Source organism: Myodes glareolus, chromosome 4, assembly GCF_982192425.1.
Source record: "Myodes glareolus chromosome 4, mMyoGla1.1, whole genome shotgun sequence".
Lineage (NCBI taxonomy): Eukaryota > Metazoa > Chordata > Mammalia > Rodentia > Cricetidae > Myodes > Myodes glareolus.
This window is the reverse complement of record NC_142029.1, coordinates 24,261,078-24,282,599: the sequence shown is the minus strand read 5'-3', so window position 1 is coordinate 24,282,599 and position 21,522 is coordinate 24,261,078. Positions and strand designations below refer to the sequence as shown.

General features: G+C 50.4%; 1 protein-coding gene across 1 annotated transcript; it reads left to right on the top strand.

The window, feature by feature from the left end:
• The first annotated feature begins 6,134 nt into the window (after positions 1 to 6,134).
• Positions 6,135 to 9,660, top strand: Kbtbd13 (kelch repeat and BTB domain containing 13). The gene has a single exon (XM_085689241.2). It carries the CDS (start codon positions 6,206 to 6,208, stop codon positions 7,580 to 7,582), a length of 1,377 nt encoding a protein of 458 aa, XP_085545367.1. The 5' UTR covers positions 6,135 to 6,205; the 3' UTR covers positions 7,583 to 9,660.
• The last annotated feature ends 11,862 nt before the right edge of the window (positions 9,661 to 21,522 follow it).

The window sequence follows — 21,522 nt, the reverse complement described above, 5'->3', positions numbered from 1 at the left end:
TCTGCTTCACCCACCAGAAAAAAAGAAAAACATTGAAACCTGGCCAGCAGGCAGAGGGTCCAGGGTCAAGCAGGGTGGCAGTGTCCCTCCTAACCAAGAAGAAAAAAAATTTATTTCTGGACAGGATGTGAATCCTGACTTGGTCTAGCTGTGAGGGGAATCACAGTGGCCCAGCTGTTAAAAAGATTACAAGGTACCACAGGGCTTTGTTTAGATTACACCCTCAGACCAGACTTGCTTGAACAGCTAATGGATAAAGTTTTCCTCTGAGTTGTGGGAGTTGAAAATTGGGTGCCTGGTTCCAGCCACATCCCCAGCTGGTTACAGTCCTGTGCAGACATTCTGGATGGTGTCCAGAGGGAGTAAGCTTGTCTCACTGCAGGAGTGCTGGAGGAGGCAAGGTGGAGCCTGCCCAGCTCCTACAGATGAGACCTTTGCCACTTCCCAGTTTGTGTGAGGTGGGGGGAGTTGCTTCAGATCTTTCTTGGGCTAGGGCTCAGTTCACACAAAGCCCTGGGTTCAATCCCCAGCGCCGAGTAAACTCCAGCGACGGATGGTACATGCCTATGATCCCAGCTGTTCAGAGTCGGAGGCAAGAGGACCAGAAGTACGAGATCATTTTCCACAAAAGATCAGGAGTACAAGAGGAGCCTAGGCTACATCAGACCCCATCTCAGAAATGAAAGGAAAGGATTGTCTAGCATTCTGACACGCTGACCCGGCCTGGAAAGACCTTGGAAGTATGCCACGGTGCTGCCAGCAGGACGACTCTGTGGGTAAAGGCACTGACCACAAGCTTGGTGGGACCCATGTACTCATGTGGTCCAAGGAGATGACTGACTTCTGCAGTCTGTTCTCTGACCTCCACCACACACACACACACACACACACACACAAAATCAAATGAATAAATAAATAAATAAATAATAAATAAATAAATAAAACCTGGAACCTGGCATCAGCTTTTTCACCTTTTAAAAATTATTTTTTACATTTGTTTATTTGCTTGCTTGTTTGTTTCTTTATTGAGCATATGTGTGGAGGCCAGAAGCTTCCTTGAGGGAGTCAGTTCTCTCCTTCCATCGTGTGGGTTCTGGGAATCGGGCTCAAGCCATCAGTCCTGGCAGCAAGCACCTTTACTCTCCTGTCGGCCATCTTGTTGGCCCAGTTTCCTCATCTTTAAAACTGGAACTAACCAAAAGGTCCTGTTTAAAGTTTAAAGTCCAAGGCTTAGGAAGGAAACAGGGCCTCTTTAACCAGTTCTTTTGCCTGGCCTCTGTCCCCTGCTTTGTTAGTTGCTTGCCTAGCATTCTGACACACTGACCCAGTCTGGAAAGGCCTTGGGAGTATGCCACATGCTGCCAGACCCTACAATAGGCTACTTTAATCTCCCTGATCTCAGTTCCTCATCTTTAAAATTGATATAATATTAAAGGTTAGATGAGATAGCATGAAAGTGAATAGAACCTAGAACTAGAACCTAGAACTTGGCCCATGACCCATAAAACTATCAATAATCCCTTCTATTCTCTGTTAACAGCACATACCTCTTCACCACCTGCCAAGAGGTCAACGATTCTTTACTCAAGAGCAAGGTTATTCTGTTTGGTCAAGTAGCTCATCTTCTTCTCTAGTTCTCTCAATCAAAACTGTTATAGAGGACTTCAGATACCCAAATGTGGAGGTTGTGTTGTTGGACCCAGCAATGGGCATGCAGTCAGTGCTCAATAGATGCACAAAACAGGTAGGGGATGAACAGGTGAGAATAGAGGACTTGTCTTTCCTGATGCCAAGATACCCATGAGCAATTAATTGCACATAAAGCTAAGCTTCGGGGAGCTCTGTGATGTCATTGCTTCTCCCGGGCCACAACACATGCTTTCTATGGTTGTTCTATGGTTTATCACCGTATCAAAACTGAGTAGAACCTTGGAAGTCAGTTGAAAACCCCAGTTTGCAGGCGTGGAATTGAGGCCTGGAGAGGCTCAGTAGCTTTGGCAAATTGGTGGTCACACAGCTTCAGATGCCAGGCAAGAATCTTGACTCCTAGTAACGTGTTCATCCTTTTCCCAATGCCAGGAGCTGCAAGGTACTCCCTGCCCTACGGACTGTCTTCACCACGACTGAAAAAAGGCTCCACCATCAGATCAGGGGGTGGACAGGGGTTGTTTTCTCCAAAGACAGAAGTTATGTCTCCTTCATCAGATAAAGCTCTTCTGGAACAGAAACTGGATTTCTCTCAGCCTGCTGGGAATTTCAGTAGGTTGGAGCTCAGGATTCCACGGAATAGACCCTGCTGGAGAGATGACTCGGCAATTAAGAACACCTATTGCTCTTGCACGGGCCCCAGATTTGGTTCCCATCACTCACCTGGTGGCTCACAACCATTTCTAACACCAATCCCAGGCGATTTGACACCTTCTGGCACCAGGCAGTCATGGTGCACATACATACATGCAGGCAAGACTTTCATACATAAGAATTAAATAAATAACTCTTTTAAAAGTTTTAATTAAATAAAAAGAGAGTCTCTACTGGATGCTGACTGTGCAGCTGCAGATACGACTAAGGTCTGGGTCTGTGCTCCTTCAAGGCTCAGAGCCTGATGCCTGCCTTTCCTCCCCACCCCCACCTCCCTTAGTGTGGGGGGTGCAAAGTGGAGAGGGGGTTTGCTAGAGGTCGGGCAGGGGTCAGGCAGGGCCTGGGAACTCTGTGGGCTGCCCACAGCCAAGACAGTTCCTTGTCCTCTCTATCTCCCAGAGGGCCACTCAGGATCTGGGAGGAGGAAACTCCCAGCTGCACACAACACCAGCTGGGGCCCCGAGGGTTGGACCAAAGGGCAGAGCCTCAGCTCAGAATCAGAACACAGTCTCCACCTTAGTTGGACCCCTCCCCATCATCAGGCTGTGGAAGGTGGAAACAGGGTGTGTGTATGACCCCCCACCCACTCAAGAGGTCTTGACTTGGGATAAAATGGGTTGGAGGAGAAGCTTTATTCGGTCTGGATGAGTTTTGTAAATTTTGCCTACTAAGCTTTGGGAGAGGCCTGTGATGATTCTATTTGGCTCTGTTTGGCTACTACCAGGTGTCTGGAGCAGACTAGCTGAGGGCAACTCTGCAGCAGACCTGGGCTCCTGACAGCCTGCCTTCTCTAGCTTCACTCCTTTCTGAGGCAGGGCTACGTAGGTGAAGAGACAGACCCAGGGTAGGTGGGCAGTAGGCTATCGGGCCAATATACAGAGCCTGTCAAGTCCTATACTGTCATTCACAACTGAGGAAAAGCAGCCCCCTCATCTGCAAGCCCCCGAGACAATCTCTCCCTGACACTAAGGCCTCACAAGAATATGGGCAAAGATCTGACCCTACAGCGTTCACTTGTCTCCAAGAAGGGGTTGTCATGCCTACTGCTGGAAGCATTCTAGACCCTTCTAGCCAATGTCTGGTCTCAGAGGAGAGATACTGGCAGAGGGCCTGGGACAGTACTCATGGGACTTCTGCCCACCCAACCCCCATCTTCTTCCCCTCTTCCTTCCTAGTCCCTGGGGCAGAGCATCTGAGATATTTCTGGCAGTGTCTATGAGGCCTCTGACTTCCCAGGCTCACACAAGTAGTCCCCACACCCCTGAACTGTTTGGATGGGGTGAACTAGAGAGTGCCTTAATAGAGACACATTTTCTTTGGGTCTGCAGATTCAGCTACATGTTCTGTGTCTGTGTCCTAAAGGGGAGGGGAGGTTTCCTGCCCTCCTACTTCCTTTCTGGTAAGGGATAGCTGTTCTGTCTTCCCAAGGGAGGACCAAAGCCGAACATCTCCCAAAGGGCATATACCATCCCCTCAAAGTCTGGGCCTCAGCTTCCTGGCCGACAAAATGTAGTGGTAAGAGAAGGCAATCATCAAACTCCTTTTCATCTGACATTTTGGGACCTAGTATTAGATCTAGAAAAGTCGTGTACAGTTGGAATGGTGCCATGGGCTGGGCTGCAGGAGGCCTGGGGCTGTCCGTCCCAAGCTGCAAGATCCTGGCCAGGGCTCTTTCTCACTTTGTTCCAGGTCCTCATGGGAATTAGTGAGTTTGAAGTTCCTTCCACTGCCTCTCATTAGCTCAGGAGGCAACAGAGCAGCAAGATTAAGGGCACAGACACTAGAGTCAAACTGATTGCATTCTGGCCCTAAATCTGTCACTTGTTGCTTATGGGATAAACCTCTGCTTTTGGTCTCCATATCCATCAAATGGGGCCATCGATAGAATCTAGTTCAGGGCTGGGTTACAACTCAGTAAGCAGGGTCTTTGCTCGGCAGGCACAAAGCTCTGGGTTCAGCCCCCAGCACAGCACTACATAAACGAGGCACATGCCTGCAATCCCAGCACTTGGGAGGTAGAAGTTGGAGGGTCAGAAATTCAGGGTCACCCTCACTGCATGGCAAGTATGAAACCAGCCCAAGATACATCAGACCCTGTCTATCAAAGATATCCAGCTCATAGTGTTGCTGTAAAAAGTAATGGATATTGTGTATTCGGCACGGTTTTTGGGGGTAGGGCCATAGTAACCACTCATGAGTGTTGCAAGGATTAGGAGTCAAAGTGTTTATCACAAAGCAGTTTAAGGGTAGCTTAAATTTAAGTTATTTTAGCTAGGCGGTGGTGACACATGCCTTTAATCCCAGCACTTTGGAGGCAGAGGCAGGCGGATCTCTGTGAGTTCAAGACCAGCCTGGTCTACAAAAGTTAGTTCCAGTACAGCTCGGACTGTTACACAGAGAAACCCAGTCTTGAAAAGAAAAAAAATTAAGTTATTGTATGAAGACGACTTTCTCATCCACGGGTATACCATCTTCCCAGCACCTATACTTTTCTTCACCAAAGATGACAGCTCCATAGAGGGTCAGGCAAATGAGGACCAAACACTAGCTTCGCACTTCTAAGTGAGGGGTGGCTTCAGCCTATAGGGGTCACTAGATGATCTCTTATACAGAAGGAAAAGGGCTTGAAAAGAGATTTAGAAATGCAGAGACTGCTCGGCAGTAAGCGCCAGCACTTGCTCCTCGTCCAGAGGATGGGGGCTTGATACCCACGTCTACATGGTGACTCTCAACTGTCTGTGTTCCTGGTCCCAGTTCCAAGCCATTTGAGGTCCTCTTCTGGCATCCAAGGGCATTGCATGCATGTGATACACCTACATACAAGCAGGCAAAACCTGAGTGGGGGGACTGTCTAGGCCACACTGCAAGCTTGGGCAAAGGTACACTTCAGAATCCTGGCCTGATAGTCCTCCACTTAGTCTCTCTTCAATCTGCCTGCCCCACCATTTTGAGCTGATGAACTCTTGTCCCCAGCTGAATGACCTTGAACAAGTCAAGTGAAGTCTCCAGACTTCATTCAGAACACCTTACGGAATTTGTCCCCATACTGTCAATAGCTGTTTCTATTGATCCCAATTTTTAAATTTTCATTTATTTTATATGAATTGGTGTTTTGCCTGCATTTGTGTCTGTGTGAGGTTGGTGGATCCCCAGAAGTAGAGTTACATACAGTTGTAAACTGCCATGTAGGTGCTGGGAATTGAACCCAGGTCCTCTTGAAGTGCTCTTAGCCACTGAGCCATCTCTCCAGCCCCTCTATCAAAAAAAAATGAACAGAGCCGAGGTACATGCTTTGTCTGTGGGAACACAGCTTGGGATGGTGCCAGTTAAATGGATTATCTTTACAAGAGGGCCTGACAGGGCCCAGCATGCAGTGACTATTCAGTATATGGTTAGTATTGTTACTATTTCTTTAAAGAAAAAAAGAAAAGAAAAGAAAAAAGGAACTGAGTCTCTGTGGAGGTGGGATGCATGCCATAGTGCGAATCCAGAAGTCAAAGCGCAACTTTATGAAGCAGGTTTTCTCCTTTCAGCTTTCTGTAGGTTCCAGGTTGAACCCAGGTCAAACAGGCTTGTAGGAAAGAACCTGTTGGGCCATTTCACTGGCCCTTGTCACTAGTCTATCAACAGAGTGACCACACAGGTGTCCAGATGTCCTCTGGGCCAGGCGGCCATCCAAGCCTGCGGGCTACATCACATGAGCCATCCTATCTTTAGTCAGGAAGGTATTTATAGCCCCCAGGGAAGTTTTTTTTCCTCCCGGCCCCGGGGTAGCCCCAGAGTCAGTGGCCCCAGGCAAATCTAGGCCCCCCAGCGGCAACAGCCTCCGCCCTTCTGGCTCATCATGTCCCCGGGTCCCGAGATCCCTGTGCAGGTGTGGGTGGACGGTCAACTCTTCCAGGCTGAGCAGTCGCTGCTGGTGGAGCACTGCGGCTTCTTCCGTGGGCTCTTCCGCTCTGGCATGCGGGAGGCGCGCGCGGCCGAGGTGCGCCTGGGTGCGCTGAGCGCCGCGGGCTTCGGCACGGCGCTGCGGGTGCTGCGCGGAGAGCGGCCGGAGCTAGCGGCCGACGACGAGTTGCTGCAGGCGGTGGAGTGCGCCGCGTTCCTGCAGGCGCCCGCGCTCGCGCGCTTCCTGGAGTACAGCGTAACATCGGACAACTGCTCGCTGCTGTGCGACGCAGCCGCCGCTTTCGGTCTGCACGACGTGCTCCACAGCGCCGCGCTTTTCATCCGCGACGGCGCGCACGAGCTGGTGGCGGAATTGGAGCTGCCCGAGGCCCGTGCCTACGTGGCGGGGCTGCGACCCAGCACCTACGTGGCCGTGAGCACGCACACACCCACACCTGGCTTCCTAGAGGACGCGTCGCGCACCATGTGCTACCTGGACGAGGAAGAGGACGCCTGGCGCACGCTAGCTGCACTGCCCTTGGAGGCCAGCACGCTGCTGGCAGGCGTGGCCACTCTGGGCAACAAGCTCTACATCGTGGGTGGTGTGTGCGGCGCCAGCAAGGAGGTTGTGGAACTGAGTTTCTGTTATGACCCAGAAGGTGGCACCTGGGGCGAGTTTCCCAGCCCGCACCAACCACGCTATGATTTGGCGTTGGCCGGCTTTGAAGGTCGCCTCTATGCCATTGGTGGCGAATTCCAGAGGACGCCCATGAGCTCCGTGGAGTGCTACGATCCCACCACAGGCTGCTGGAGCTTTGTGGCGGACTTGCCACAGCCAGCTACAGGGGTTCCCTGTGCCCACACGCGTGGCCGTCTTTTTGTGTGCCTGTGGAGGCCGGCAGATATCACTGCCGTCGTTGAGTACGTGGTGCAGATGGACAAGTGGCTGCCGGTGGCTGAACTGTGTCATTCGCAGAGCTACGGCCACTTTATGGTGGCCCATCGTGACAGTCTCTATGTGGTGCGTAATGGACCTTCTGATGACTTCCTGCACTGTGCCATCGATTGCCTCAACCTGGTCACAGGCCAGTGGACATCGCTACCTGGCCAGTTTGTCAACAGCAAGGGAGCACTCTTCACGTCCGTGGTGCGTGGGGACACCGTCTATACTGTCAACCGTGTATCCACGTTAGTGTACGCCATTGAAGATGGCACCTGGCGGCTGCTCAGGGAGAAGGCTGGGTTTCCTCGGCCTGGCTCTTTGCAGACCTTTCTCCTGCGGCTGCCGCCGGGCACTACTGGGCCTGTAGCCACCGCATTGCCAGAGTTGTGAGCTCAGAATGATGTCAGAAGACTCGCGAGTCTTCATGAGCCCTGACTATGTGACTCTGGATTGAGGAGTTCTTGGGAGTTCCTTTTTCCCTATTGGGACACTCTGATCTCTGCTTTCTGGTGGTGTGGATATCCAAGAAGCCCTGAGCAACGCAGATTCCTGGGTCCTCAAATCCCTTAGGCTCTGCTGAGAGCTGGTGGGTTACAATCTCAGGGAAAAGGGTGGGGTTATTGGACAATCCGGGTTTGTAGGCGAATAACCAACAATTGAGCTGTGGCTAGAAGCGGACTGAATGATGTGCTAACCAAAAGCTAATCAGCAGGCACGAAGGGGCAGCACAATACTGGGCCTTTGGTGAGCTGTAGCTGTCAGTCAGGGTACTAAGAGCTTGGAGTCTAGCCTAGGAAACTCGGTCTTAACAGAAGTGTCAGGATGACAAAAAAAAAAAAGTCTACACATAATGTGCCTCCCTTCTCAAACTGACAGCAACATGGCAATTGAAAAAAAAATAAAAACAAACGATGCAATAAAAAGATATTATTAATACTAAGCAGTCAGTATGGAGAAGGGAAGATGAAGAATGTAAGTCAGGAAGTAGACACATATATAAATGGCATAGAGGAAACCAGAGACAATCTGCAGGAGCGGAGTCAGACCACAGAGTCTGAGCCCTCCAAGAAGAAAGGGGGGCAAGACTGGACCAGACAGGGTCTCTGTAAACTCCAGTCTTTAAAAGAGAACAGCTAAAGATGGAGACATTTAGGCAGTGAGTTTGGACGGACTTCTTAGAGCAGACAAAACTCAGTTGAGCCTGGAGTGAGATCATGGGAGGGAGCAAGGGTTCCTTACAGTAGCTTTGGGGACTGGAATGGGAAGCAAGCACCTGGGTGCAATTCCTTTACCTATCTTTTTTGTTATCACTATGGGACAGTAGATTGTCAACCTCCTGACTAGGTTCCTTAAGGTGTAAGGAGCCTAGTCTTGTGATCTCAGTGCATTCCTTCCTAGGTAAGCCACAGACAGGCTCCACCTCTCTCCTAATCTCCTCTGTGCCCAGTCCCTGGGCTGGTAATGCCTTTCCTCTTTCTCTTTGTGGACTCCATTCCCACTTCTTTCCAGAAGGATTGGCTGATGCAGCTCCCGCTTCCCTGACCTGGCCATCTGCATCGCTTCTTGATCTCTGTGACACTGTGTTGTCTGTGCAGCTGTCCCTGTATGCAGATGAAAGAGTAGAGGTCCCACGCTGTTAACTGAGCCGGGCACTTCCTTGCCTGCAGAGTAAAATGATGTCTTACAAGAATCACTAGTTAGGGGTCTGCCACTGATAGGCTGTTAAACAACTCCTGTCTTAAAAGCAATACACAGAGCTGGGTAGTGATGGCGCACACCTTTAATCCTAGCACCAAGAGGCAAAGGCTGGAGGATCTCTGAGTTCTAGGCTAGTCTGGTCTATAGCGCAAGTACAAAGACAGAAAGAACTTCACAGAGAAATTCCGTCTCAAACAAACACAGTACCCAGACCTAGCTTCTGCTACAGATACCTGCTTCAGTCCTCTACCTTGGCCATGTTGGCAGCAGACTTCTTTCATGGTCCCGTATTGTCTCCATCCTTCCAAACCCACACCATATAAAACCCCAGCTTCAGAAGTAGAGAACACAGCATTGGCATGGTACTTCCTGGGCATGGAGCCTGGGTCGGGCTGTCACTCGCTACCTCTTCTCCTGACTTGTGTCCTAAACCTAAATAAGCTGCCTTCGGGAGTGTGAAATCTAGCCTTTGTGATAGTCTAATCTGATGAGTCACAGCAATAAACCCTAATATTTGTGTCCTTTCATTTCTTCTACAGTCCCTCACTTGTGCTTCTATAAAAGTGTGCATACACACACACACACACACACACACACACTTATCACCAGTCAGTGACTTACTCAACTCACTGATGGGGGTACTAGAAGAATGGGAATCTGCTTGGAAAGATCATCTGAGAGACAGAGATTTGTATATTGAATTGGCAAAGATGTGAGGCAGTAAGTTTGCTAGATTTTTGTTGGGGGGGGCAATAAAACATTCATTTTAATAGTTTTGTCCTGGAAAAGAATCTTTGCATCTTCACATGTGCACATGCACAGACTTGTGTATACCCACAGACTGGCACAGGACTTGGTAATGTCTGGGCCATGCCACAGTGAGTCATTGAAATAGAAGGGCATCCCCCTTCAAAATCAAGTCGGTCCAGTGCTCAGTCCTGAGAGTAATGCTGTAAGGACCCACGGTCCCCTGAGAATGATGCTGTAAGGACCCACGGTCCCCGTGAGAGTGACGCTGTAGGGACCCACGGTCCCCTGAAAATGATGCTGTAAGGACCCATGGTCCCCCTGAGAGTGATGCTGTAAGGACCCACAGTCCCGGGAGAGTGATGCTGTAAGGACTCATGGTTCCACTGTTGACGCTGTAGGGACCCATGGTCCCCCTGAGAGTGACGCTGTAAGGACCCACAGTCCCCCTGAGAATGATGCTGTAAGGGCTCACGGTCCCCTGAGAATGATGCTGTAGGAACCTACGGTCCCCCTGAGAGTGACGCTGTAGGGACCCACAGTCTCCCTGAGAGTGATGCTGTAGGAACCCACGGTCCCCCTGAGAGTGATGCTGTAGGGAACCACGGTCCCGCTGAGAGTGACGCTGTAAGGACTCACAGTCGTCCTTTGCCTCTAATTCCAGGTGATGAGCATTCTTCCTGGCAGCCAGAGCACTGCCTTTTGTGCTATTAAGGTCTGTCAGCTCATGGGCTCTAGGTTTGGCTCTGACAGGCCTGCTCTCTACACTCTTCTCACTCAGAGCGGCACCTTCTTTCAGAGATGTCTTTTGTGTATAGTACTGAGCTTACAACATTCACACAGTTTCCCAAAGTTCATTTTTTTTAAGCATTTGAGAATTTTAAGCAATAGCCGAGCCTGGTGGCACATGCCTTTGATCCCAGCACTAGAGAGGCAGAAGCAGGCGGATCTCTGATTTCAAGGCCAAACTGGTTTATGTAGCAAGTTCCCAGACAGCTAGGACTACATAGAGAGACACTGTCTCAAAAAAAAAATTTTTTTTTAAAGCAAAACTAGCCCACTTGGCAAAGTACTTGCATTCCAGGTGGGAGGACATGAGTTTAGTCTCAAGATCTATGTATATAAAATAAAAAATAAAAATAAAGAATCCAGTCATCAACAAAGAAAGGTAATGAGGGGAACCGCAGAGATAGCTCAGCTGGTAAAATGTTGCCTTGGAAGCACAGGACTTGAGTTTGATCTCCAGCATCCTTAAAAGGTCGTGAGTAGAGGCATAGGCTTGCAATCCCAGCACTAAGGCAGAGGCCCTGAAGCTCCCTGGCCAGTGAGAGACCCTTTCTCAGAAAGGAAAAAAAGGAAGATGGATGTGGTTAGCATCTGAGGATTAACAATTGTCTTCTGGCTCACGGGCAAATGAATGTGCGTGAACATATGCAGGCAAGCACACATACACACATGCGCACACATACATACACACATGTGCACACAGACATACTGTGGGGGGTTGACTAACAAAGACCCCCACAGGCTCATATGTTTGAATGTTTAATCATCAGGGAGTGGCAGGCACTACTTGAGAAGGATTAGGAAGTGTGGCCTTGTTGAAGGAATGTGTAGCTTAGGGTTGACTTTGAGGTTTCAAATGCCGAAGCCAGGTCCAGTGGCTCTCTCTCTCTCTCTCTCTCTCTCTCTCTCTCTCTCTCTCTCTCTCTCCCTGCTGCCTGTGAATCCAGATGTAGAACTTTCAGCTACTTCTCCAGTATGTCTGCCTATGTGACACCATGTTCCTGTCATGATGATAAGTTTACATCTTAAACTGCAAGCAAGCTCCAATTAAATGTTTTCTTTTATACGAGTTGCCTTGGTCATGTGTCTCTTCACAGCAGTAGAACACTGGCTAACACACACACACACACACACACACACACACCCCAAATTGCTTAACTGCTGAACTCTCTCTCCAGCCCTGTTTTCCTCTACAGCATTTAGCATCATTTTCCCTATCTTTTCACCTGTCTCTTGTCTTTTTCTCCCTGCTAAAATTTGAACTCCATGAGAGCAGGGCTCTCCCAACTCACGATGCTGGGGATTGAGCCCAGGGCTTCCAGCATACTGGGCAGGCACCTTACCCCTGGGCTATGTTCCTAGCCCAAGGGCAGAGACTTTTGTTTGTGTTGTTCTCTGATACGTCACTAGTACCAGAAACAGTGTTTACAATGTAGCAAGGATGTACACCATCTGTTAGATGAATGAGTAGTGTTTAACGCTGACAGAAAGGGTGGACGGATGAGTCAACAGATCAATTAGGACAAAAGCTCCTGGGGGAGGGACATAGCAAGCCTCAGACTTCAGAAGGGTGGGGAAAGGTCTCTGTTTGGGCAGTAAGGGTCAAGGTAAGGGTAGAGAAGACTTCCTGAAGAAAGGAAGAGTAGGATCCGAGAATCGCAGCCACCCTGCCTTCCTTCCAGGGCTGGGAAGAGGCTGTGGTTGGAAAAGCTAATCACCCTGTGAAGGATTGCTCCTCTTGGCCATGGAGTACACACAGGACCAGTCTGTTTATTTTCCTCTGGCCCCAAGCAGCTGGGCCTCTTTTTCATCCTAATTGCTGTGTTCAAGCTGCTGTCACTCCTCAGAAACAGCAGCAGATTAACTGTGCCGGCATGAGACCTAGCTGTCAGGGGACAAGCTCCCTCTGGGTATGGGGACCATGGACACAGGACCGCAGTGGAGAGTCTCATCTCAGTACTGTCCTCTGCGGCCTCGGCTGTCAGGAAGCTTGAAAACACACACCCTTCTCTCTGGCATCTCAGTAGCTTAAAAGGATAATGGGGGAGCTGGGGAGAGGTCAGTCATTAGTGTTTGCCCGGTAAGCACAAGGACCTGAGTTCCATTCCTGGAAACCATGTTAAAAAGCTGCTGAGCCTACCTGTAATCCCAGTACATGGAAAACTAGGGCAAGAGGATCAGGAGTTCAAAACCAGCCTCAGTTACATAGTGGCTTTGAAACATCCTGGGCTACTGAAAAACAAACAACAACAAAAGCTGGGCTTGTAATCCAAGTGCTGAGGAGGGAGAGGCAGCCAAGTTTCTGGGACTCCCTGGTCAGCCAGCCTCACTTAACTGGCAAGCCCAGGTCCCTGTGAGAGACCTTGTCTCAAAAAACAAAGTAGATGGTTCAAAACGAATTATACCCATGGTTGACCTCTGGCATACACACACACACACACACACACACACACACACACACACACACACATAGGTAAATGGTTTTTTGTAGGCTTGCAGAAATGAGGCACTGTGGGTGGGTGAGTGTGGGCGGGTGGATCACGTGGGACTCAGTCTGCAGAAGGACAGCCTTGCTTGCCTGCCAGCCACCTGGTTTTAGTGTTAAATGTTGACTCCAACTGTTTTGTTGTTTGTTTGGTTGGTTTTTTGAAACAGGGTTTCTCTGTGTAACAGCTCTGGCTGTCCTGGAACTCACTCTATAGACCACGTTGGCCTCAAACTCAGAGTACCGCCTGCTTCTGCCTTCTGAGACGTGCACCACCACTGTCTGGCCTGTTCTGTTGTTGTTTGTTTCTTTTGTAAAGACAGGGTCTCACTTTGTAGTCCTAACTGGCCTAGCCCTCACTATATGGACCAGTCTGGCCTTGAACTCAATTATATCTACCTGTGTCTGCCTCCAGAGTGCTGGGATTAAAGATGTGTGTGCAGCCACGCATAGCTTTTTTAAAAAAGCATTTTAATTCATTCTTGTTTTTGTTTGTGTAAGCGTTTTGCCTGCTTGTATGTTTGTACATCATGTGTGTGCCTTGTGCTTAGAGAGACCAAAATAGGGTATCAGATCCCCTGGAACTAGAGTTACAGATGGCTGTAACCTTGTGGTTGCTGGGAATTGGACCAGGTCCTCTGGGAGAGCAGCCAGTACTCTTAACTAAGGAGCCATCTCTCCAGCCCTGGCTTAATTTTTTTTTAAGATTTACTTTTATTTATGAGAGAGAGAGACAGAGAGAGGGGGGAGGGAGAGAGACAGAGAGAGAGGGAGAGAGAGAGAGAGAGATAGAGAGAGATAGGTGTGTGCAGATATGCCCTTCCGGCTATGTTTTTTAATTTTTTTAAAATCAGGGTCTCATGTAACCCAGGCTGCCCTTGGACTTGCTAGGTAACCAAGGCTGACACTGAATTTCTGAATTTCTCATCGTCCACTCCCACCAGAATGGAGACTGCAGGTGTGCCCAACTCCTTACTTACTGAGATGTGATCTTATGTTGCCCCAGCTGGTTGGCCTTGGACTTCCAGACTCAGGGGATCCTCCAGCCTCAGCCTCCCAAGGGTTGAGACTACAGGCATGCACCTCCACCCTAGCTCCAAACCTGGTTTCTGTATTAAAAAGGGATGGAGATGCGGCTAACACTGAAGGCTTAGGAAGTCATCCTGCAGGCTATGTTAAGCCCCTGGGCTGTGAGGCTCGAGGTGGGGGTGGAGCCTGAGCATTCAGGCTGGAGAATGTGGCTTCTTCTTTGCAGGAAACAGGAGCTGCAGTTTGTTGTTAAGGCAGTAAAGGGGACAAGCAGAGATGTTTGACAGTCCTTGAGGCCTCTGTTTGGGTCACATCACTGGGCTTCAGCAGAGGGAGCCGGAAAGGGAGCATGAGTCACAGACTTGGTCCCCTGCTCCCTCCTCCAGCAGTTTTGCATTGACTTCTCCCCCACTGCCATTTCCAAGTAGTCCTTTCAGGTCTCAGGTTGGGGTACCCACCTGCAGGTGTAATGGTGGAGAGAGTGCCCTGTCTGCCTCACACTGCCCCTGGAGTGGCCCCTCATCCTTTGTAAACAGCCTCTGTCCTCAGGTTTCCTCTAATGACCCAGTTTGAGTGTGCCATCTTTCCTGGCAAGAGCCTGCTGGCTGTGTGCCTGTCCCCTCTGGCCCTCAGCAATCTGGGCACCAGTCACCCGGCTGTTGAGTTTGGGCACAGTAAAGCATATTGGCAACTGTCCATCTCCAAGCTTGAACTGATCACACAGTGACGGGAACCAGAGAAATGCCTTCCGGGTAGGGGTGGTGTCTCCATGACCGGAAGCTGGAACCTTGCCTCACCAAATCACTTTGAGTGGATAAAAACTGACCTATCAAACTCCTTTTAGGAAGGCCATAGGAACAAGCAGATGTGAGAGCTCCTGGCCATGCCTTCTAGGTAAGGGATCCAGTAGACTCATAGCTCCAGACTCTAGGTTGAGCCTGGCTCTCTCCTCCTGGCTAGGGTTGAAGGTACCCAAAGGAGTCTTAACTAAAGAGTCCTTCAGAGCCCACAGGGAGAGCTCTGGAGGCCCTTGTCATGGGCTAGGAAGTGCCACCCGTGGGAGGCATTTTGTGTGCATATTTGCGATGGGGTAGGGAGGGAGTTGAGTACAGGCCCCCAGGGAAGAGGGCAAGCAGAGTGGGAGGAATGGTCCAGCTGCTGGCTCAGATTTTCATTTTCAAATCCATGTCTAGGGCCTTCTGATTGTGTGTTCTTGGACAGCTGTTTAGCTTCTGAACATCAGGTGGGCATCTGGTAGTGGGCACAACAGCAATGCCTAAACTCAAAGGGCTGAGAGGAACACAGAAACAACTTCAAACAAGCAGTAGCTAGCTTGTGTCAATGAACTAGAAGGCTCTCTACCTCCAGGAAGGGCTGTGGGATTGTCTCCCAGTAGCAGCTAATCTGGCTGCAAGGGTGGAAGACAGTCATTCATTGACTGTGGCAAGAGTCGGAGTCACAAAGAGGGCTCTTGACCTGGGAAGCATCTGTCACCATTCCTCCTTCTGGACCATTATCTCCAGAACACAAACCCAGATCCCTTTCCATTACAGGGACCCGGGACCGTGCTCCTGCAGGCAGGAGTCTCCTTCACTGGGTTGTGCAGTTGGCTTTCCCTGCTACAGGTCTAATGAAGATCCAGATACCAAGAAATACACTGTCCCTATGACCTGTCCCTGAGGGCCCTGTACCCCTGAGGAGCTCAAAAGATTTTTCCCTTAGCATCAGCCTCTTATCCAGAAACCACCCCTCACCTCCCCACCCCTATTCAAAAACAGCTCTGGTGTGTGTGTGTGTGTGTGTATGTGTGTATATATATACATCAACTCTGAACTGTCCCCAGCTGTCTCCTCAGTCACTTTCTCCTGCACAGTAGGAATTAGGGTGACATCGCAAAGAGAAAAAAGGGGAAGCTTCCGAGACCGGCAGACCTACCTCTCTAGGTAGAGCTTGGCCTACTGAACCGCAGAGCTGTACACTATGCTTCTGACTGCTCAGGCCCACACTTCTCTCTGCTTAACTCTAAGGCCACTGAGAAGCTTCCAAAGGCACGGTGTGACGCTGGGGCTGTCAGTCAGCTCTGCTCTCACAGCGCCTTCTGAAGATAAATAAATGCTGGGGCCCTCCCAGAAGCCACCAGGATCTCTTCTTTATCCCAGTCCTGTGCATCAGGGTCCTCCAGGCTCTGAGGGATGGCCACAAGGACCAAGCATGTCTGTCTGGTCCCCTAAATTGCCTAACTGAGAGTAGCATCCTAAGTCCCCAGAGTTTCCCTTTGCCTTTAAGGGAAGCGAGTTCCCTTCAGTATGGGCCGCTTCTTGCAGGGGTGGCTTTCTTGGGTTTGCCCTCTCTCCTCCAGTCCTCCTTCCCAGCCTTTCTTCTTGCCTTATTTTTTTCTCCATCCAGAAAATACTTTAGAGTGTCTCCTCTGATGTGAGCTATGCCAGGGTGAAGGTCAGAGACAGCAAGGTTTGGCTTCTGTCCCGAGGCCTTGCAGTGGGATGGAGGAGGCAGCTACTTAGTGATCACGGGACCTTGGGGGTCAGTTCCCTGGTGATGACACTGCCTCCACTGGAACCAGGCCTCCTGGTGGCCCATGGTCTCACCCAGCGCGCTCTCTCTCTCTCTCTCTCTCTCTCTCTCTCTCTCTCTCTCTCTCTCCCTCTCTCTCCCTCTCTCTCCCTCTCTCGGCTTTTCAGCCAGGCCTGTCTCCAGGAGGCAGGAGGTCCTCAGGCTACCTGTGTTTCCTTACCACATCCGACAGGGGGCGTGTCTGTGTGCAACAGAAGCACTGTGGCTGCTTAAGGAACACAAGACTGTGCCTGAAGGCCTTGGGTTCCCCACAGCTCTCTGGGACAGGGAAGGACAGGCACTCAGAGGCACAGGCTCTGCAGCAGAAGCTGATCTCACTTCTCCAAGGCCACGACCAATAAGGGGGGCTCTCAAGGATCCAATGGTACATGCCAGAGAAAGTTGGCCCCGAGCAGGGACATGTGTCTACTCCTGGTCAAGGGAGGACAGGGCACCTTGACAATGCACTAAGATGTCTCACAGCAGGGGGAGGGGCTGCCCCCCTCAAGTACTTGCGAGCTACCTAAGCACAGAGCTTGCTTAAGTTCTTGGAACTGCCTGGCTACTGAGGGAATGTGGAAACTGGCTAAGCATCTGGGGCCTGACCTGGGCCCTAGCTCCTCAGCACCCTAGCACCCTGGCTCCTAACTTTGTATCCTCATCTGGAAACCCGTTAATGTCCCTGTTCATTCTGGAAACATTTTTTTAACGACAAAATAAATCAAATCATAGGTTTAAAATCTTGGGCAGAGAAACAGCAGATGACGCTGTGTGGGCAGTTGCCCAGGGGACACAGAACTTGCATCTCCTGAGCGGGTGGCCTTATAAGGGCAGGTTCAAGAAGAGAATGGGCAGAAGGGAGGGCCACCAGCAGTGACAGGAGCCCTGCAGGCTGGAGTGGGTGCCCCGACAGGGCAGGCTATGGAACCAGCAAGCGTTCTTGGCCAGGACCCAGTTTTGCAGGAGGAGCTGGCCCAATAAGACCCCAGGAACCCCGCTGGACCCCTTTATTGCTGCCATCGTCAGCCCAGGCAGGGACCTGTGTCATGCCTAACTCTGGCAGCTCACTGAAGAATTGAGACCATTTCCTGTTTCTTCACGTACTTTCTCCCTGACCTGTGCCCAGCAGGTATGCTAATCAATAAAGATATGTGTGCTGGGAGAGCTGGTGGATGTATTTAAAAAAAATAAAATAAAAGCAAGCAAACAAACAAAACACCCTAGGGTTTCCTATAGCCTAGGCTGGCTTCAAACTCTAGATGTGACTGAGAATGAGTGACCCTTAACTTCTGATTCTCCTGCCTTTACCTCCTAAGTGCTGGCATTGCCAGTATGCACCCCCACTCCTGGTTTATGTGGTGCTGGAGTTCGGATCCAAGGTTTTGTGTATGCTAGGCAAGCATTCAGCCGACTGAGTCACATCCTAGCTATATCCCCAAAACCAAATTCTTTGGTGGCAGATTTGGCTCGTGACCTGGGCTGCAGTTACTGGGACACAAGGCAGAGCCCCCTCACAGGCACCAAAGTGGAGTTGAGGAAAAGCAACACAGGGCACCTGGAGAGGGACCTGCTAGAGAAAAGGGCTGAGCCACCGGTTCTTGTCTTGTGCGAGCCACCCTTGTCCCCAGAATAAAAGCACACGTATCTCAAACTTCCTTCAGGAAGCACATAGCAGGATTTCATTTCCTGAGGTGGAAGGGAGGAAGATGTAGAGGGAGAGAGAAAGAAGGAAGAAGGAGACGGAGTCGGGGAGAGAGAGAGAGATGGGGTGGAGGTGGGTAGTGGGTAGGTAGAGACTGAGAGACTATGCTTTGAGAGAGTCCTGGTTGCCCGTGTTCCTGTGGCATCTGTATATGTAAGAGCAAAGGTTTGGCCCCTAAGGTCTGAGGCAGAGGACAGTGCCCCAGAGGCATCCAGACACCCAGGGTGAAGCTCTGAGATGCTACCTAGCCTTCATTAGGAAAGACTTCCTTGAGATCCCTGAAGCCCAGCTCTTTCTTATGGAAGGTCTCATGGTCAAGGTTGAAGAGCTGGGATTTGCCTCTTCCTCTGACCAGCTCTCACACTGTGCTGTGGAGATCAGCAGACTTCTCTTAACAGCAGGCAGATGGGAGGGAAGAGGCCACAGGACAGACTTGGGCTTAGGGAGCATGGAAGGAAAGGGCTGACAGACGTGGAGGGCCCTGGAAGAGATTCGGGACTCTTGAGTTCTCCTGCTCCAACCAGCTAAGACCTAGGGGCGTGTCCCCCTCCACCGTGCCCTGCCTGGAAAGGTCAGGGCTGAGAGGAGGCTATGGCAGCACCTTGGCCAGCACTCCTCCCATGACAGCTGCAGGAGGCAGACTCATACTGAAGCCAGAGCAGCAAGGTCCCTTCAGACAGAGCAGTGCCAGCAAGGCCCAGGCTTGCCTAGGCACTGGCCTTTGGGAGGGGCCTGACCTATCTGCACATCAGCCAGGGGAACTAGGAACTCAGGACCACACAGACAACCTGCTTTGTTATCATTCCATTCTAAAATAGGAATGTCCCATGTATGATATATGCCCAGGCTGTTACCATTAACCACATATTATGTGGGGAAAGCGCTGCCCCCATGAGGCAGGCCGAATAATGATCCCCAATAATCTAACCAAACTCCTAGAACCTGTGAGCTGTCATTTCCACGTGAAAAGGTTTTTGCAGATGGATTAGACTAGGCTCAGTGAGCAGGCAGATCATCCTGGATTAGTCCTGTGGGCCCAGAGTAATCACCAGGGTGCTTTAGAGGAAGTGGCCAAGGGTGAGTGAAACAGGACATTTTGCACAGCTCCCTGGGGACACAATGAGTTTGAGAGCTGAGCCTGCAGTGGCTTCTAGGACAGCTGTCCTGTCAGATCAGGAGCCGTCCTTCTTCACCCCACCGACATGTGTCTCTCAGGGACTTACTGGGGACCAAAAGAGGGGACAACACCTCAGAGGGCAGTGGGATGGCAAGAAGCAAGGCTGGACTTGGGCCAGGCTTGGCTTTGCCTGGAGCTTGGATTCCCTCAACCTCTTGGCCTCCCCTGTTGGGGGTCATTGTCTCCAGAGCCCAACTTCAGGCAGCCTGTGTGTGTTACCTGTGATACTCAGGAGCCTCCTGACCCTTAGTTGCAGAGCCGCCATTTTCCCAGGTGGCCCTTCCACAACCTTTCTTTCTGGCTGCTTTCTTCCCCTCTGCTGAGCAGAGGTTGGATCCCTGGAGACAGACTTGCTCAGGTGTTCTGAGTTTAGTTATGGAAAGCGGCTGTGTTAGTTTTCTGTTGCCGGGGAAATGAACGAGAAAACCAAGGGCATTTCTGACTCACAGTTTCAGAGGTTCCAGCCGATGGGCGCTCTGTTGTGTTGTTTGGGGGCCTGTGGTGAGGCAGGGCATCATGGTGAGAGTCCATGATAGAGCAAAGTTGCTCACACAACAGTGGCTGAAAAGTGGAGAAGAGAGAAAGGGCCAGGGCCCTCTGCAGGGATGTGTTGTAACTGCCGTCCACCAGCACCATCAGCAGGGGACTAAGTCTTAAACCTTCAGGACCACTTGAGCAAACCATAGCGGCTGGCGTTTGTTAGTGACAGGGAGGATGAGCAGGGAAGGATAAAGGCTGTTGGACAAGGAAAGGAGGACACGGATGTGAATGAACTGGTAGATGCAGCGCCACAAGCATCCAATGCACGGTCCCACACCACATCATTGAACAGCTTCAGCATCTATTTTTTGAAGGAGAAACCGAGGCACAGAGAAGATGAGCAACTTTCAAAAGATCGCACGGCGAGTTAGCAATAATGCTGAACTTGTAGCCCCATCTGATTTCAGAGTCTATGCCTCAAACTCTATTTTTTCCACCTCCTAAAAGAAGAGTTAAGGGGGTGAGGCTTATGAGACCCCACCCCTCCCGGAGGCGCTATGCTATAGATCCTATAGGCAGTTAGTGAGTATGAGGGAAGGGAGACATTTCTTCAGTAGTGTAGCTACTGGTATACTACCCATGCTCCTGTAAACAACCCTAATTAAACTTACGAAGTCACTATATAAATGAATGAAATAAAAAATTAAACAATATTAATTGTAAACTAACAACTTTTCTATTGTCTCATTTGTAATCAATGTTTCCCAGGGATGAAATGGAAGGATTGGATAGAAGGAAGGATAGGAATGGCGAGAGGCTTGTGGGCCTGCCAGCTGGTCACTTCTAATTCAATGGACTTAATAAAAATGGAATTCAGAGTCAGATTAACTGAGTGGAATACGAAGCGCACCAGGTCCATCACGGCGTCTCAGGATCTAGATGCTCACTCTTTTCCAAGTCAGTTTGATTTTAGCAACAGACTCCTGACCAACTTTATGCTCTCTAGCCGATTTCCCCAAGGACTTCTCTCTGCGTTACCTTCAACTTACTCAAAGCAAGTTAGAAGACCAGAGAGTATTTTCAATGTGACTTCAAGTTGACTGGCACTGAGACTTAGTGGAGAGCACAGGGAGCTAGGTGGGCCTTGGGAGACCTGGGTCACAGTCCTGAGTTGCTGTTTCAGCCGCAGAAGTCTCATACACAACTAAACAAGGAAGTGAAGGGCCAGGAGACAGAGGCAATTTCCTTGGGTTTTTTCCCTCCACAGGCTTTGGCTCCAGCTGTTTATAGAGCAAAGAAAATGAAAGGTCTGAATCCTGGTAACTGTCAGAGGACTTCGGGTGGGCTGCTGTTGGAGGCAGGGGCACCAGTGCTTTGACCTGTGACCTCTTGCCTGAGTCACAGGCCACTCCAGCAACTGGTCCTCTCAGTCTCTGGAGGCCTCTTAAATATAGGCTTGGGGTAGCTAGAGACAACTGTCGCCCCACCCCACTCCAACCCAAAGACAACAGGCTGATAAAGGACCCAGATTATCATAGCAGAAAGAGGCACGGATTGGAGGTCTAGAGGATCACACACGAGGGTCATGGGCCTGCTGCATTGCAAAGGCCTCCAGAGAGCCTCAGACATAAAACAAAACAAGCTTAGACAGCGAC

What these genes read in the sequence shown, in the direction of transcription:
- Kbtbd13 (XM_085689241.2), top strand. Translation starts at nt 6,206, where the DNA reads ATGTCCCCGGGTCCCGAGATCCCTGTGCAGGTGTGGGTGGACGGTCAA.